General features: G+C 38.7%; 1 protein-coding gene across 4 annotated transcripts in view; it reads right to left on the bottom strand.

Moving 5' to 3' along the window:
* The window catches only part of APBB1IP (amyloid beta precursor protein binding family B member 1 interacting protein), a 143,972-nt gene that overhangs the window by 84,598 nt on the left and 43,711 nt on the right, over positions 1-15,663 (bottom strand). For all 4 annotated transcript variants that reach the window (XM_032349665.1, XM_032349666.1, XM_032349667.1 and 1 more), the window contains 4 exons: positions 13,441-13,512; positions 8,172-8,259; positions 4,936-5,228; positions 2,023-2,100 (listed from right to left, as the gene is read on the bottom strand). In XM_032349665.1, coding sequence (XP_032205556.1) covers positions 2,023-2,100; positions 4,936-5,228; positions 8,172-8,259; positions 13,441-13,512 — 531 coding nt within the window. The remainder of the gene's footprint in view (positions 1-2,022; positions 2,101-4,935; positions 5,229-8,171; positions 8,260-13,440; positions 13,513-15,663) is intronic.

The raw sequence follows: 15,663 nt of genomic DNA, 5'->3' as shown, positions 1-15,663 counted from the left end.
GGTCCATCTACAAGTGACTTGGGCACTCTTCATCACTTTTTTCTGCTTTACTTCCTTCCTAACACTTACTCCTCCTCTAGAATTTAACTCTACATAGGCCGGGACCACACCTGAACTGCTCTGCCTCTGTAAACCCAGCACCTGTTCTATGAGATGGGGATGCATGAGTGAAGAAAACATAAAATCCCTGGAAGAACTTCTATGGGGGTGGGGAGTGGACATAGGCAATAAGCAGGATAAACAAGTAGGAGGATATTATGTTGGACGGTGATGAGCACTGTAGAGAAAAAGAAAGTAGGGAAGTGCTGCGGGTATTGGGGGTGTATGTGCAATGTCAGGTAGAGACCTGACTGAGTGGGTGACCGGACCTAGGGGAGGAACAGAGAAAACCCACTGGAATCTGGGAAAGAGCTTTCAAGGCAGCGCACGGTAAAACACAAAGGTCCTGAGGCCAGCGCATACCTGGAGTGTGTGAAGAGCAGTGGCGAGACCAGGTAGTGAGAATGAAGTGTAGGTGGTGGGGGACAGTGGGCAGCCAGACCATCGAGGCGCTTTATGCTGCTGTGAGGACTGGGCTTTTCTGTGTGAGATGGGGTTCCGTGGGAGGCTTTAGCATGAGAGGGACGAGAGACAGGACAGGAAGTGGAGCACACACAGAAACATAACAGTTCATCCACAGTAACAGGAAAGACTATGGACTCTCTGTCACAGGTGCAGGCAGGCAGGAAAGCAAGAATGTCACGAGGTTATGGACCTTTCCTTTGAGTAATTCTATTTTCTCAGTGCCACAGGCAGCAACAGCATTAGCTGAGAGAATGTGGCTGAGGAAAGAGGTATCGGAGGTTTTAAAAGAGAGGAAAGAGGGATCATTTCTTTGTTGAGCGTGTGTGTGTGACTGTGCTGTTGGGAAGCCCAGGCAGTGCCAAGAGCAGGTGAATGGGAGGAGAGCTGCGTTTCGGGTTTAATAAGGTTAGTACGACGGGAGAGAAGGGCAGGCAAGCCAAGGATGTGTGATTCCAGTAACTGGCCACAGGATTTAATCAATGTAGAGAACTGGGAAGAATAATGCTAAAAAGTGCATGCATGTTTAAAATGAATGGGAACAGACTGGTCTGGGAAGACCTCATAGATGAACCCTGAATGTCTGGATCCAGGGGTAGTCAAGGACTATTTACTGAATATCATTCAACAAGTGCTGAACACCTTCATTCAAGGAACCAGGAGGGGTGCTGAAGGAACATAGTCTAATGCTCTTCACCCAACTAGAAGTAAAAAGTTCTTACGTGGTGTTAGACCTGATACATGCTTCAGGAAGATATTCAGGATATGTGTTTCATCTTTCTCCTAAATAACCAAATTAACTGTTATTAACAGTTAACTGCTACTAGGTATGTGCTTCTACTGAGGTTAAATCCACGTGTTTTTGTTATAATATATGTGTTCCTGGAAAACCTAGTCTACAGAAAACATTCAAAATTGCAGGTTTATTGGGAAACTAGGATTAAGCAGGTCATTCAAAATTTATGCAGCTTTGAACCCAGAGCACTAGCCAAAACAACATTTGGGATCTCGGGACATAAGGAGGACATCTAGGGCGGGTGGCAGGGCTGTAGGCTGCCTGGGAGGTTGTCAAAATTGCACAAAGCAGTCGTGGAAATGCCAAGATGAGGCCAATGGGAAGCTGAGCTCTGACCCCGTAAAGGTGTATCCAGAAGGTGGCGCCACTTACTATTACAGAACACCTGAGCAGAACCCAAGAGGGTGTGCCCCCAAGGAAGGGAGCCCCAGGGAATGGAAACTTGGAAGCTTCCACATTTACACTAACAGAGTCCTGATTTATCAGGCACAAATGAGCTAACTGATGTCACAGAAAGTAAAACTATGTGATTATCTCTACTAAAATTTTCACAAAATTACAACTATTTGGAAGACACCACTCGAAATTTTATTTCTTTTTTTATCATCCAGCATAATACCATGTTATTAATTTAACTGCCCATGCAAACGTGATTCAAGGCTTACCTTCTTCACCTTGGCCTCCTTCAGTTTTTCCAATGCTAGCTTAATTTTATCGGCCTTGGCCTGGGCTGCTTCTTCCTCCTGTAAAACAGCAACACATTCAACACAGTCCACTAGACAAGAGCAGTGAGGAGGTACCCACGCCATGGCTAACGTCTTAGTTACCTTATGCTGACAGACGACTCTGTTGGGGGCATCAAATTTCACGTTTGATTTTCAGAATTTAAATGACTATAACAAAAATCTTCAGCCCAAAGATGTAGAAGACAGCCATACTTTGTATCTTGGGGCTAGTAACTTCAAAGATTTTATGACAACTCTATAAGTGCTTCACCTATGTGGTCCACACAAATCTCTGAGTTGTTCTAGACAGGGCTGACCTGAGGAATCTGCTAGTGAATCTCAAGGGATTTGAGCACTCCCTGAAATTACACACATTCTTCCGGATCAGCGTGCATTTTCATTTTCTGGAACTCCCCGTTTTTACCCGATTCCTAAAGGGGTACTAACCTTCTTAAAAGTTAAGACTTAGACTCAAACTTATAATTCACCAAGAAAACACTGACCAAAACACATGAGTAGGCAGAAAATAGACTGAAATATTTTATGAGCCCAAAGCCCTTTGATTTTTGTAAGCAAATATTCCAAGAATAGGATTAAGACTCTTTTATTTATTTATTATTATTTTAAATTTAAATTCAATAGCCAATACATCATTAGTTTTTGATGTAGTGTTCAATGATTCATTAGTTGCATGTAACACCCAGTGCTCATCACATCACATGCCCCCCTTAACACCTATCACCTAGTTACTCCATCTCCTCAACCCACCTGCCCACCAGCAACCCTGTTTGTTTCCTGGAGTCAAGAGTCTCCCATGGTTTACCTCCGTTTCTGATTTCTTCCCATCCAGTTTTCTCCTACTTATTTATAATGATGAGGAAATGAGCTGTTCTGGTTACATCCCAATCACTTGAAAGGAGACATACATCTTCTTACACCAATGATCCTTAATTTTTTTTTTTTTGAGCCACCAACCCCTTTAGGAATATGTTGAAAGCCAGAAAGCTTATAAAGCTTTACATGTGCATTCAATTTTGCATGTAGTTTCAGGAAATCATGGCCTCCTAGAAATCTTCATGGATGCTACCTAAGAGCCTCTGCTCTTTCAAATGGCAGTTGTTGAAGAGTCAAGAGAGAACAAGTGTTGGGGAGGATGTGAAGAAAGAGAGAACCCCTTTGCACTGTTGGTAGGATGGTATACTGGTACAGCCGCTATGGAAAAAAGTATGGAGGTTGCTCAAAAAATTAAAAATATGTATGATCCCAAATTTCCACTTTTGGGTATATATCCAAAGAAAGTGAAATCACTCTCCGTGTTCACTGCAGCATTATTCACAATAGCCAAGACATGGAAACAAGCTAAGTGTTAGATGAATGGATGGATAGATGAATGGATAAAGAAAATGTAGTAGAGGTACAAAGGAACATATTTTTCCATAAAGAAGAATGAAATCTTGCCATGTGCAACAACATGGGTGGATCTACAGGGTTTACGCTAAGTGCAGTAAGTCAGAGAAAGACTGGTACCATATAATTTCACTTACATGTGGAATCTAAAAAAGTCGAACTCACAGAAACAGAAAGTAGAATGGTGGCTGCCAGTGATTGGGACGGGGTGGGGAAATGGGGTGATGTTGGTCAAAGGGTACAAACTTCCATTTATAAGACAAATAAGTTATGGGAATCTAAAAATGTACAGCACGGCTACTATAGTTAACAACACTGTATTGTGTACTTGAACATTGCTAAGAGAATACATCTTTCGGGTTCACACCATATACATGTGCATGTACACACATGCACACACACAAAAGTAATGTGAAGTGCTGGAGGTGTGTGTAACCTTCATATAAAAATCATATTGCAGTACATATGTGTATCAAAGCATCACGTTATACACCTTAAAATTATACAGTGTTATATGTTGATTAGGAAGTAAAGCTGGGGAATAAAAGAGTCTCTGCATGGATCACTAATTTTTAAATAATTTTCTACAATAAGTACACAATAGAACAATGCACGTGATAGAGTATGACAATATTTGATTTATATTTAATAATTATTCACTCAAAAGACACTGTAGGAACTTTCAGCATTACGAGGGTCGTATTTATGAATACTGACCACCATCACACAGTACAAGAATGTGCAAGCCACAGGAGACAGAGCAGGGTTCTTACTTTTAAGTATTTTTCAAGTGGCTTACCATAAGGAAAATCCTTAAAAGTGCTCTTTTTATTCTATAAAAGACATATTATAACTTAATGTCCCAAATGATGATATAAATTTCCCAGATGTATGGCTTCCCAGTGTTCAGAAATTTGATAATACCGAGACTCATCACCTGCTTGGTCACAACTGCCTCACCCAAATACGACACTACAAATGATTCACGGGTATCTCTGCCCCACTGAACAGAACTGCCAGATTCAACAAAATCCCATTTAATTAAATTCAGAAGCATGTAAGGAATGCTTACAATTCTTTATGTACCAGGCTAGCACATGGACACAGATATGTATTTATCAGCTCCATAGTTGATGCCAAAATAATAAAACATTACCCCCAAACTGAGTATTGTCAGGGAACATTGCATACAAATATAAACTTTAGCCAAGCCCTATTCACTCCTGAATACGGCCCCAATATATTCTTTATACACACCAATGTCTTTTCATGGAGGATTCTGGCTTTGCAACGAGTGTACTCGGTATCCTTGTTTTTTAAGTATCTCAGAACTCCAGAGACTCAGAGACTTATAAATGTAACTATCCTTTTTGAAGAAAGTCAAAGGTCACGGGAAGCAGAGGTAGCGGAGTGAAGAGTTCTGCCATCTTTGCCCCACACACTTACCTGAGAGAGAGGTTTCGGCGGTGGTGGTGGCGGAGGAAGGTCTACCACGGGGTCAGCTGGTGGGGGAGGTAAGTCATTCTCATAGTGGCTGACACTAACTGCAGCGACATTTGCTCCATAACCAAGAGACCCTGCACCGCTGAAGTCTGGCATCTCCAGGGATGCGGGAGGACGCTGATTCTGAGACGACTCTTTCTGTGCCTGGATTGTCCTCTGCTCAGCCTCGCTTATATCTGCCACCAGATCCGCCATGAGAGCATCTAAGTCTTGGTCTTCCAGTGCATTTAAGGACTCTGATGGGGGAAAATCATGTTAAGGAGCAAAACAACAATTTATACTGGAAAAACTGAAAGAAGGCCATTTTTAAGAGTGATATTTGGGTACTGGCGGTCAGGGGCTGGGAAACAGGGAGAGGCTGGCGAAAGGTGTAAACTTTCAGTGGTAAAGATGAACAAAGCCTGAGAATTTAACATATCTAACATAGTAACTGTCGTTGGTAACACTATCGTATAAGTGAAACCTGCTGAGTGAGTAGAACTTAAATATTCTCAACAACAATATCAAAGAGGTGATGGATGGGTTAATTAACCCGATGGAGGACATCTTCCACCAGGGATGCATAGATCAAGTCATCACACTGTACACATTAATGTCTTACAATTTTGTCAATTAAGCTTCAACAAAACTGAATTCCTCCCCTACTGCCCCCCCACCAAGTAAAAGGAGGACAATATGTTTGCTACCCTCACAGATTAGCTATAAAGTCAGATCCAAGCACGTGATTTGCTAAGTAGGAATTCTTGTATATTCTGGCGCAAAGTCTGAGAGTTTTAGAAGATGGGGAGGGGAGATGCTAGGAACAGACAGAGGGGAGTTTTCCCTAGGTCTCAGGAGGGCAGACAGACTACCACTGATATATGTACTTAGAAGAAAGTAGGTCTCAACCAACTGGGGTTTAATATGATTTAAGACCCGTGGAAAGGATAACGCCTCTGTAGGGACAGCATCTAACTACAGAAACTCTCAGATTCAAAGAACAAGCAATTCATGATAAACAGCAGTAAATAAAGCACTAAGGAGGCTGAAGTAAAAAACAATTTTTAAAAATTGAGGTTATGCGGTGAAGACTTCGTAAGATGATGAGCTGCGAGGTAAGTTTTAAGAAAAGGGCAGACAGATTTTCAGAGTGAGGGTGAGGGAGGACAGTTCTCACTGGAATTTCTCCATGTGTGACTGGCGATCAGACATGTGATCCTGAAAGCGGACCTGCAGTGAGGCCTAGAGGGAGTGCGCTCAGTGAGCAGTGTTAGCAGAGCGCTCCGGCCTTCAGCGGATGGCAAAGGTAATGAACACAGGATGGGCACGATGGAAGTAACCCACGAGAAAAAGGAGTCACCTTCTGTGTGCAGGATGGACTGGAATGAGTAAATGCAGCCTACTTAGCAACAGGCATGAGGCTTTGCAAAAGAATTTATTGCCACACATCGTAATAAACACCATGTGGCATACTGTCCACTTGTTAATAGTTCTAGTGTATACAGCACTTGAGACTAAGATCTGGATCTCCAGTCTGAGTGAAAAGGATTTATTTTCTTCTAAGCGATTTTTGCATATGACTTCTTCATAAAATTAAATTAATTTAACAATTTTCAGAGAAAATATATGTAGAACAAACAAAGCACATTCACAATTTCCTAATGCCAGCAATTACACTGTGACAGTTGCCATCTAAGCAAATGATTTTAATCCTTTATAAAAATTTTAGGGATAAAGTTCCCATAATAATTCTCATATTAACAACTTCCAAAGCAAATCATAATTCCCACTTTATCTATATAGAATTGAGCAATATAGAATTGGGGAATAAGAATGACATGGATTCTGTTCAGAAGCCTGTCACTAACTCTCTGAATGATTTTGGGCAAAGTAGTTTTAACTCATTTTAGCAGTGTTTTAAGCAAAGAGAGTAAAATACTTATTTCTTTTCTAATTCCCAGCACATTTAATTTTCAGTACATATTAGTACTTTTTAATGGTTTTGTCCTAGACCCAAATTGTGCCACAGGTACATGCCACTCCTTAAGGACATGAGCTTTTTGCTACTGTACTTTAACATTACTATGTTTGTATACTGCTGGGTTTCTTTGTTTCTGTCATTTTCAGCAAGTTTTGGAAATTAAGTACTGAATGCTTAGAAAAGATTAGTTGCCTAATCCTGTCATTGTAGTATTCTTAATTCTAATTAAATTGATTAAAGCTCAGCCACTCTGAGTGTGATAAGACAAATCTGCATTGTTTACATGTACGAGTATACATTATTTATTAATGTCATACACTATAAAAAGTGTATTGCTTTTTTTGAAATATCATGAGTGTTACCATCATTCATGATGGAAATGATTGACAGCAACAGTAAATTTTTATGGCAAACAGAAAAGAAGGTGAAAAAAGAAGTCAGAAAAGATGTATTATAATTTATCCAGATACAGGCAACAGCACCTAATGGTTTATAAAAATATTGAAAATAACAGAAGCAATGAAACCCAGTGAGTGACAGAAATAAAACTTGGAATTTGGGATTTTTGGGCTCCTTTATTATTCTGTTTTTCATTTTTTGGTGGGCATTGCAAAATCTCTGGAAATCTTTCTCAAGAGTTGCAGTGAATACTCATTAACTTGGAAGCAATTACTTCAAGATTCATTGCAATTTGAATAGCACATGAGCTAATGTCTCCACACTAAAGAAGAAGAGAGATTTTGTTAATAAAATAATGTGACCATCTCAGGGAGGATAGAAAAAAATGTCAGAGCAAATATATTACATATTAATTATATATCAATTAAAATATATTTTGAAGCATCCGTTCATATATTAAGCAATCATTTTGAAATGGATAATTCATTATTACCCTTGAAGGGACATTTCCTTATTAATAGTTTGGTTATACTACTGTACCTTATTACTCTAAGGACTTAGTAATGAGGAGAAACTCCCGTTACTTAAAAAAATAGTTTTGATACTTTACATAAATGCAGGATAATATTTCCTTTCATTGTAGGCAAAAATATCTTCTTGGGCCCCAATTTAATCCAGACACCATAAAACACAGTCTGAAATCCAGGATTTTAAAACATCCAGGTTCCTTATATTTTTGTTTTAAATCATAGTTTTGTACAGATTTTAGTTATCATTATACTCTCAAATTACTTAAGAAAAAAGAAATTATTATGCTTACCATTTAAATCTTTAAAACCCACACTGTAGTTAAATTCAGCCCTGGGCGGTTTGGGGTCAGGAGGAGGAAGAGTGTCAACTCCTAAGCTCTGTGAAAATAGATTCCCGCCCCCCAAAGTTATTCACCATATGAACATGTCTGGAGTATATTTTAATCATTAAGACAAAAATCATTTATTATTTACACATTTTCTTTCTGAATATGTTATTTAAAAACTGTACTCTTACATGAAAATGTTTTATGTGATTTTTTTCACCTACAGAAAACTGTAACTTAAAATTGTTCTACAAGGTGCATCCTGAAACAAACCAGGTCAACAGAATAACGAGCATGAGATAGTTCATTTTTATAAATAACAAAAAAAGATCTCCTGTAGTGGTGCATTTGTGACATGTGTACACTGTATGCAATTCTAGAAGGACTTTAGTAATGACATCAAAGAAAAGGAATGTCTAGTTACTTGGAAGATAAAAGCTATTTCAGGATGAATCTGCCATTAGATAGTAAAATGTTACACTCTCATTTAATAAAATCCTTGTTAAAAAGAAATTAAGACAGAATAAGTTATTAATTGTGTAAATAATGTTTTTTAATTGAAAAAGTGCCTTCTTGTATGATTTAAAAGCTATATTACTAAATTTTCAAAAATACTTTTATGTCTATCGTTTGAGATGTGCTTCCCCCACTCGGAAACATGAGCAGTTTCATCCAGTGAGTGCATCCTTTCATGTTAATTTGATTTGGTAAATAATATCCTGGTTCATGTCTTAAATTTCTGAAGGAAGAGAATCATTATATGTTTGAAAATAAAGTCATGGGATACGCTCATTTATAAGTAGAAACAACAACAAAAAAGACCACTAATCAAGAAGTTAAAACAATCTAAGCAAATCAGAATCAAAGATAAAAGGTACAGAAAAGTGACTGCCGTTCCAGAATTCAATCTGAAAAAGAGAATCAGCAAAATTGTGAAGAGGGGAGGCTGACAGATGAACTAAGGGGCAAATCCCAGAACAAAAAATTTAGTGAAAGTACAAAGAAATTCATTAGTGAGTTCATTTGCTGTGACTAAGAAGTCTAACATCACAATTAGGGCATAATTAATCTTTGTTCAGGATATAATTTACTATGGTATTCAAAGAAATTAGAAGTAGTTCTCTAACAAAATATTAACACATAGATGTTTGATAAGACAGACTTCCAGTAAAATATGGAAAGGGAGAAAAGAGGAGACTGATTTCCAGAAGGAGCTCCCTTCATCATAGGAAAGTCACTCAAAGCCCAACATGAAGTAAAGAATGTAGCATGCTCTCCATGTGTCTGGTGATTTTACGTGATATACAAAAACACAAACAATTAAACTTTAAATTATCATGTACCTCTTTGGATGTTTATGAAAAAATTAAGTTATAACATCTAACCTACTTGAGATAAAGTATAATTTAAAAAATCAAAGACAAATATTAAGAAAAATAATAGGACAAATGGGTTGCAACATAGCAAAAATCATGAAGGTCATATGTGTATGACTAAAGATTGAGAACACTGCTCTGTATATGCAAATCAGAAATTATTTCATCAGAAGTTTCATAATGGTGATTTTCTAATTCTTCACTCCTTTTATATGTTTAATTGGAATTCTATAATAAAGAAGAACTTTCTTGGGGCATCTGGCTGGCTCAGTGCTTAGGGTGTATGACTCTTGATCTCAGGCTTGTGGATTTGAGCCTCATTTTGGGTGTGGAGATTTTTTTTTTTAAAGATTTTATTTATTTATTTGACAGACAGAGATCACAAGTAGGCAGAGAGGCGGGCAGAGAGAGAGAGGAGGAAGCAGGCTCCCCACTGAGCAGAGAGCCCGATGTGGGGCTTGATCCCAGGACCGTGGGATCATGACCTGAGCTGAAGGCAGAGGCTTAACCCACTGAGCCACCCAGGCACCTGGGTATGGAGATTATTTAAAAATAAAATCTTAAAAAAAAAAAAAGAACTCTCATCAATCATTTGTTTAGTCTGAAAGATAGTTTGACTGGGACCATAGAAAGACTGAGTTTTATAAAAGCTTGGTTCTTTATCAACTTTCAGAGTGAAAAGTTAATGTTCTGTCAATTTCCAATGATGACTGATAAAGTAATTTTGTTTTTGTTATTTTTTGTTATTCTTGTTATTTGTTATTCTTGGTATCAATATGAACTCACAGTTTAATTTGTTTTTGCCATGTTAGATATTTAAAAATTTTATTTTTAAATATTTCCCTCTTTCATGGTTTTTGAGTGTCCTATTTTCCTCAGGAAGGGTACCCCATCTTAGTACTGGATAAACATTTTTCTCATGTTTCCTTCTATATATATTTAACATATTTAGATCTTTGACTCCTGGAACTCATTTTGATATGAGGTATGAGGTAGAAATCCAGCTTTTGATTTTCCAGACATTATCTCAACACAATTTATTAAACAATTCTCTTTCTTTCTACTTATTTAAAATGCCACTTGTATCATATTTTAAATTCTTGTATATATTTGAATCTAGTTCTGCTTCATGAATCTTTCTAAATGTAGTATTACCTCTTCTTTTTTATATTTTCATGGATATTTGTCTATATAAATCTTTCTCACATAAATAGTAGAAGTGGCATGGTTCCCCTTCTACACAAAAAATTCAGTTAATATATGTATTGGTTTCTGGACTTTATGTCTCCCTATGCACAGATATAAATATACACACATACACAATTTCTATATCCATGACATACATGTATGTTTACACACATATACATACACATGCACAGACACACACACACATGGAGAGAGAGAGACAAAGAGATGGATATAGGGAATGATAATGCAAATGGAGTAACACATTAATTAATGAGAACTCTCGGAGAAAAGAAAATGGGAGTTCGTTGCATTATTCTTTCAACTTTTCTCTAAGCTTGAAATTATTCAAATTATTTTAAATTTGATTAATGTTATATTTTATATAATAACATATATTAACATATTAATACATATTATATGACACATAATAATTACATCAAATTATTCAAATTAAAAAAGTTAAAGTCATTATTATATGCTAGTTTCCTTTAATTTTGCTTCTTTTGGGAAATCAGGAAGTCTAGGTTCAGTCCAACCATTTCAACCACACTGCAGCTTCAAAGAAAGACTATTGCACAAAATTCACAAGTGAGGATAAAAATACAGCTTTTCTAATGGCTCAGAAAACACTCAATAATCTCAAAGGGCACTTGATAATGGCTGGATTGAAGCTTAGGTTTTAGACTCAAGGTCAAAGTGGGGTCTTTTCTTCACCATGAAATCTTGAGGCCTATCTGTTGGGAGAAGTGCATCAGCCGAGGAAGCCCTGTGACCATATCCATTTGAGCATGATAAAGAAAGAGCAAACACCATTAGGGTCTTGAGGGGAAGCAGGGGTCCAAGACACACTGAGGGGCCCCCTTCCCACTCTTGAGTTAGAGTAACAACACTCAGTGGTGGAACTATGAAAAACCTCAGACCACGACCAATCAGAACAGTCCCAGGGAACTCCTGAGTGGCTGGGAGGATTAATCGCCTGACTCTTGGTTTCAGTTCAAGTCTGATCTCAGGGTCGTGGGAGGGAGCCCCTGTTAGGCTCTGCACTCAGCACGGAGTCTGCCTGGGTTTCTCTCTCTCTACCTCTCCCTCTGCCTCTCCTCCATTCTCTTTCTCTCTCTCAAATAAACAAATCGTAAAAAGAAAAAGAGGAAAAAAAAAAAAAAAAAAGAAAAAGAACGGTCACTCTCCCAACCGGAGTAGAAGTGAGTGAACGGACGGAGACCACAGATGTTCACCCGACCCCCTTCCCTCCCATGGGCAGCACACGTCCCCTCTGCAGGAGTGTGGTGACCATCCTAACACTGTTAATCAGCAGCCTTTTCAGCTAAGCCTACTCTCTCATTTTTTGTTTCTTCCTTCACAGAGTCTAAACTTTCTTGAATTTTACATGAACTATAAAGCAGATGCTAACTAAAACGGATTTTTTTTCCTGAAATAAATATATTTTTTTAAAAAACATAAACTGTTCTTCGATTATTTTATAGGAAACTTTTAAGACCCTTGTCTTATTTAATTAAGAATCTCAGATTATTCTTATTTTATTATATTATACTGAAAGTTATGAGCTGACTATGCTCTGAATCAAAGAAGCATTTATGAGAACACTACAAGACACACTAACGCTCACCTAACTTTGTAATCTGGATCAGTGGTCCTCAGGTCAGCAGCCCTGGGGCTCCAGTCGGCCCAACAAGGGGGTTTTCTGAGTTAATCTAGTCCTGGTGGAAGGGGCTTTTTCCTAGATGTGATGCTTGTGTCAGTGCTCTTCATGCCACTCCGAGAGGACTAAGTTTTTACACACTTATCAGAAGTCACAACAACTCCTACTTATCCTTTAAAATGTAACATTTCGGGGTGCCTGGGTGGCTCAGTGGGTTAAAGCCTCTGCCTTCAGCTCAGGTCATGATTTCAGGGTCCTGGGATCGAGCCCCGCATTGGGCTCTTTGCTCAGCGGGGAGCCTGCTTCCTCCTCTCTCCCTCTCTGCCTGCCTCCCTGCCTACTTGTGATCTCTGTCTGTCAAATAAATAAATAAAATCTTAAAAAAAAGAAAAAAAGTAGCATTTCCTCGAAGACTCGTACTTTTTAACTAAAGATCATGTGATTTTCTTGGCTAGTCTTTTTTTTTTTTTTTTTTAAGACTTCATTTATTCATTTGACACAGAGGGACACAGCGAGAGAGGGAATACAAGCAGGGGGAGTGGGAGAAGGAGAAGCAGGCTTCCACTGGGCAGGGAGCCGGATACGCGGCTTTATCCCAGTATGCTGGGATCCTGACCTGAGCTGAAGGCAGGTGCTTAACGACTGAGCCACCCAGGTGCTCCTTGGCTAGTCTTTATATAAAACTAACAGCAGGAATAATTGTTTAGTAGTGGTGGTTGTGTGGGTTTGGTTGGGGAAAATTTGTCCATTGGCTAAATATCTGAACATGATAAGCACAGGAACTATGATAACAGAATGTATGTCAATGCAGTTAATTAACTGACCCCCTTGAGTACAATCAGGAAATCAGCTTTGTTTCATTCTCTATCACTCTTACAGTTATATCAGGAAGATACAATATTGTCATTCTCCAGTTTTTTTTTTTTTAAAGATAGCTCTCTTGTCATATTAAAATCAAATTCTATAAACCTGTCTTTTACTAATTTGAAAGTTAAAAAGGAGTCCTTACCTGGGTTAGAAGATCCATCTCTCCCAGCAAATTGCTGAACATCTGGTCTATATCTTCGTTTGACTCACCCATCTGAAAAAGGAAAAAAAAAAAAAACAACATATAAACAGTCTAATAAAAACCTGGTCCTGGATAAATGTCCCACCTCTTTGTTTTCCCCATGAGCCCTGTCCATGGGCAAGTAAGTTGAAAAAAGAAGGCTTTGGAGAGAAAAGCTCACTTCACCCTGAAATTCCATGCCTACCTTCTCTCCAGTTTGCTTGGTCCAAGACTGAACCCAACCATAAAACTGTCTCAGAGCAACACTTGGACTCTATTTTCTCAGACTAGACCAGTCTCTACAGGGCCAAGTGGACAAAGTGATTATCTACAAAACTAGATTGATCAGAAAGGATGGGGAGGGGACTTCAGTTAAAATAAGAAAGGACAATGAGACCATGGGACAAGCACATCCTAACCAGCAGACACGTCGGAAAGAACCAGGTAAACAGGCACGTGGCCAGGGAAGCATGTGTTTGAATCTAAAGCCATTCAGTGAATGCTCAGGGTCAGACCATGGGACGTAAGGAGGTGAGCACTCAGGTGCGTGACAAGTAAGGCAGACACTGTAGGTGTCTTTGGTGAAAGTTTGAGTCAGGAGGACGTAAACATAGCATCAGCGAGCAAAGCTGGAATAACAAAGAAGAAAGGTCCTATTTTTGTGTAGGTTGCCAGGCTTAGTGTTTCTTACAGTCAGGGAAGGGAAGGCTGCCGCAGACAGGTCCTGCCTCTGGTTGGGGAAGGAAGCCACTTTCATGTGGTTTTATTCCCTCTCAGTTGCTTACAAAGCACCTAAGTCATGCCCTCCCTCCTTTAAATTACCTACAAAATGGAGAAAAGAAAGTATTTAAGTCAACAAAATACTCATGGTTTCACACGCTGTCCCCTCCAACAATTCATCCGGTATTCAAAATCTCAACATGGATGATTCATTTATTACTTTGTAAACTGGCAGGATAAACAATAAAATTCCAGAAATACTTATATGAGTTTATTTTCATTAGAATATTATGCAGTACGATGTGACCAAAAAAACCCAAAAAAATCCTTCAGAAGAATTATTATTAACAGGGAAAGTTAAGAGTAAGTGTATCATGGTGAACATTTCATAAAGTATATAATTGTCCAATCACTATCTTTTACACCTGAAACTAACATGATATGTAAATTGTATTTCAAATTAAAAAAGAATCTTAGTGCTAACACATTTTAAATTTTTCATAAGAGAAAAGTAATCTATTCAGAGTGAAAAAAATAAATTTATTTGCCGACCTCAAAAGTGCCAGCTGGTGTTCCAAAAAAACTCATAGAAACCAAAGATGATGTTAATAATAAGAACCCTGCCATTAAAAGCCATTAAAGCTTTTTCTTAAATCATTAAATTCAGAAAAACACTAAAATGATGAAGAATTTCATGAAAAGAAATGTGATACGGATGAGTCAGAAAACCTGTTGAGCGCAAAGGCCTCAGTTTCTCAGCCTGCACACCACTGACACACAGTGGGCGAGGGACGTGCCAGGGTGAATCTCACACCTAAGATGCAAATAACTCAAAACCAACAGCATTCTCACGACCTCTGCTGAAACTCTTCCCGTGTTCATCTGGCAAAATCTTGCCCCCTGCCCTTACATTCCCTTTTCCAGGAGTCTGTTGGTACTGAATTATCAAAAGGAGTGGACAACATTAAGATTGTGCTGTGTCCCTACAGGCATAAGGATGCCTGCTCTTGAATGAATTGTGGTTTAAAACAATTGCAACCTTGGTGAAAACAGGAAGACATTTGAGTTAAGCGCCTTTATTAACGTAAATTTAGATTAATCTGTAAATGCAATCATCTCACACATTCATCCTCCCTACAAGAAAACCTCATTTTGGGGATGGACAGAACAAGATACATACAGTGTATACACATACACATATATACATACACATATGTCCGCGCAAGGAAAAATAGGGTTGTGTCTATTTGTATGCGTGGCATCCTCCAAAGGTCAAAGTCAAGATTAAAAAGAGAGAGCCAGAGAGCGAACACCCAGCCCTGAGAGCTAAAATGTAACTTGGGGGCGCCTGGGTGGCTCAGTGGGTTAAGCCGCTGCCTTCGGCTCGGGTCATGATCTCAGGGTCCTGGGATCGAGTCCCACATTGGGCTCTCTGCTCGGCAGGGAGCCTGCTTCCTCCTCTCT

This window comes from Mustela erminea, chromosome 6, assembly GCF_009829155.1.
Source record: "Mustela erminea isolate mMusErm1 chromosome 6, mMusErm1.Pri, whole genome shotgun sequence".
Classification (NCBI taxonomy): domain Eukaryota; kingdom Metazoa; phylum Chordata; class Mammalia; order Carnivora; family Mustelidae; genus Mustela; species Mustela erminea.
This window is presented reverse-complemented; position numbering and strand designations above follow the sequence as displayed.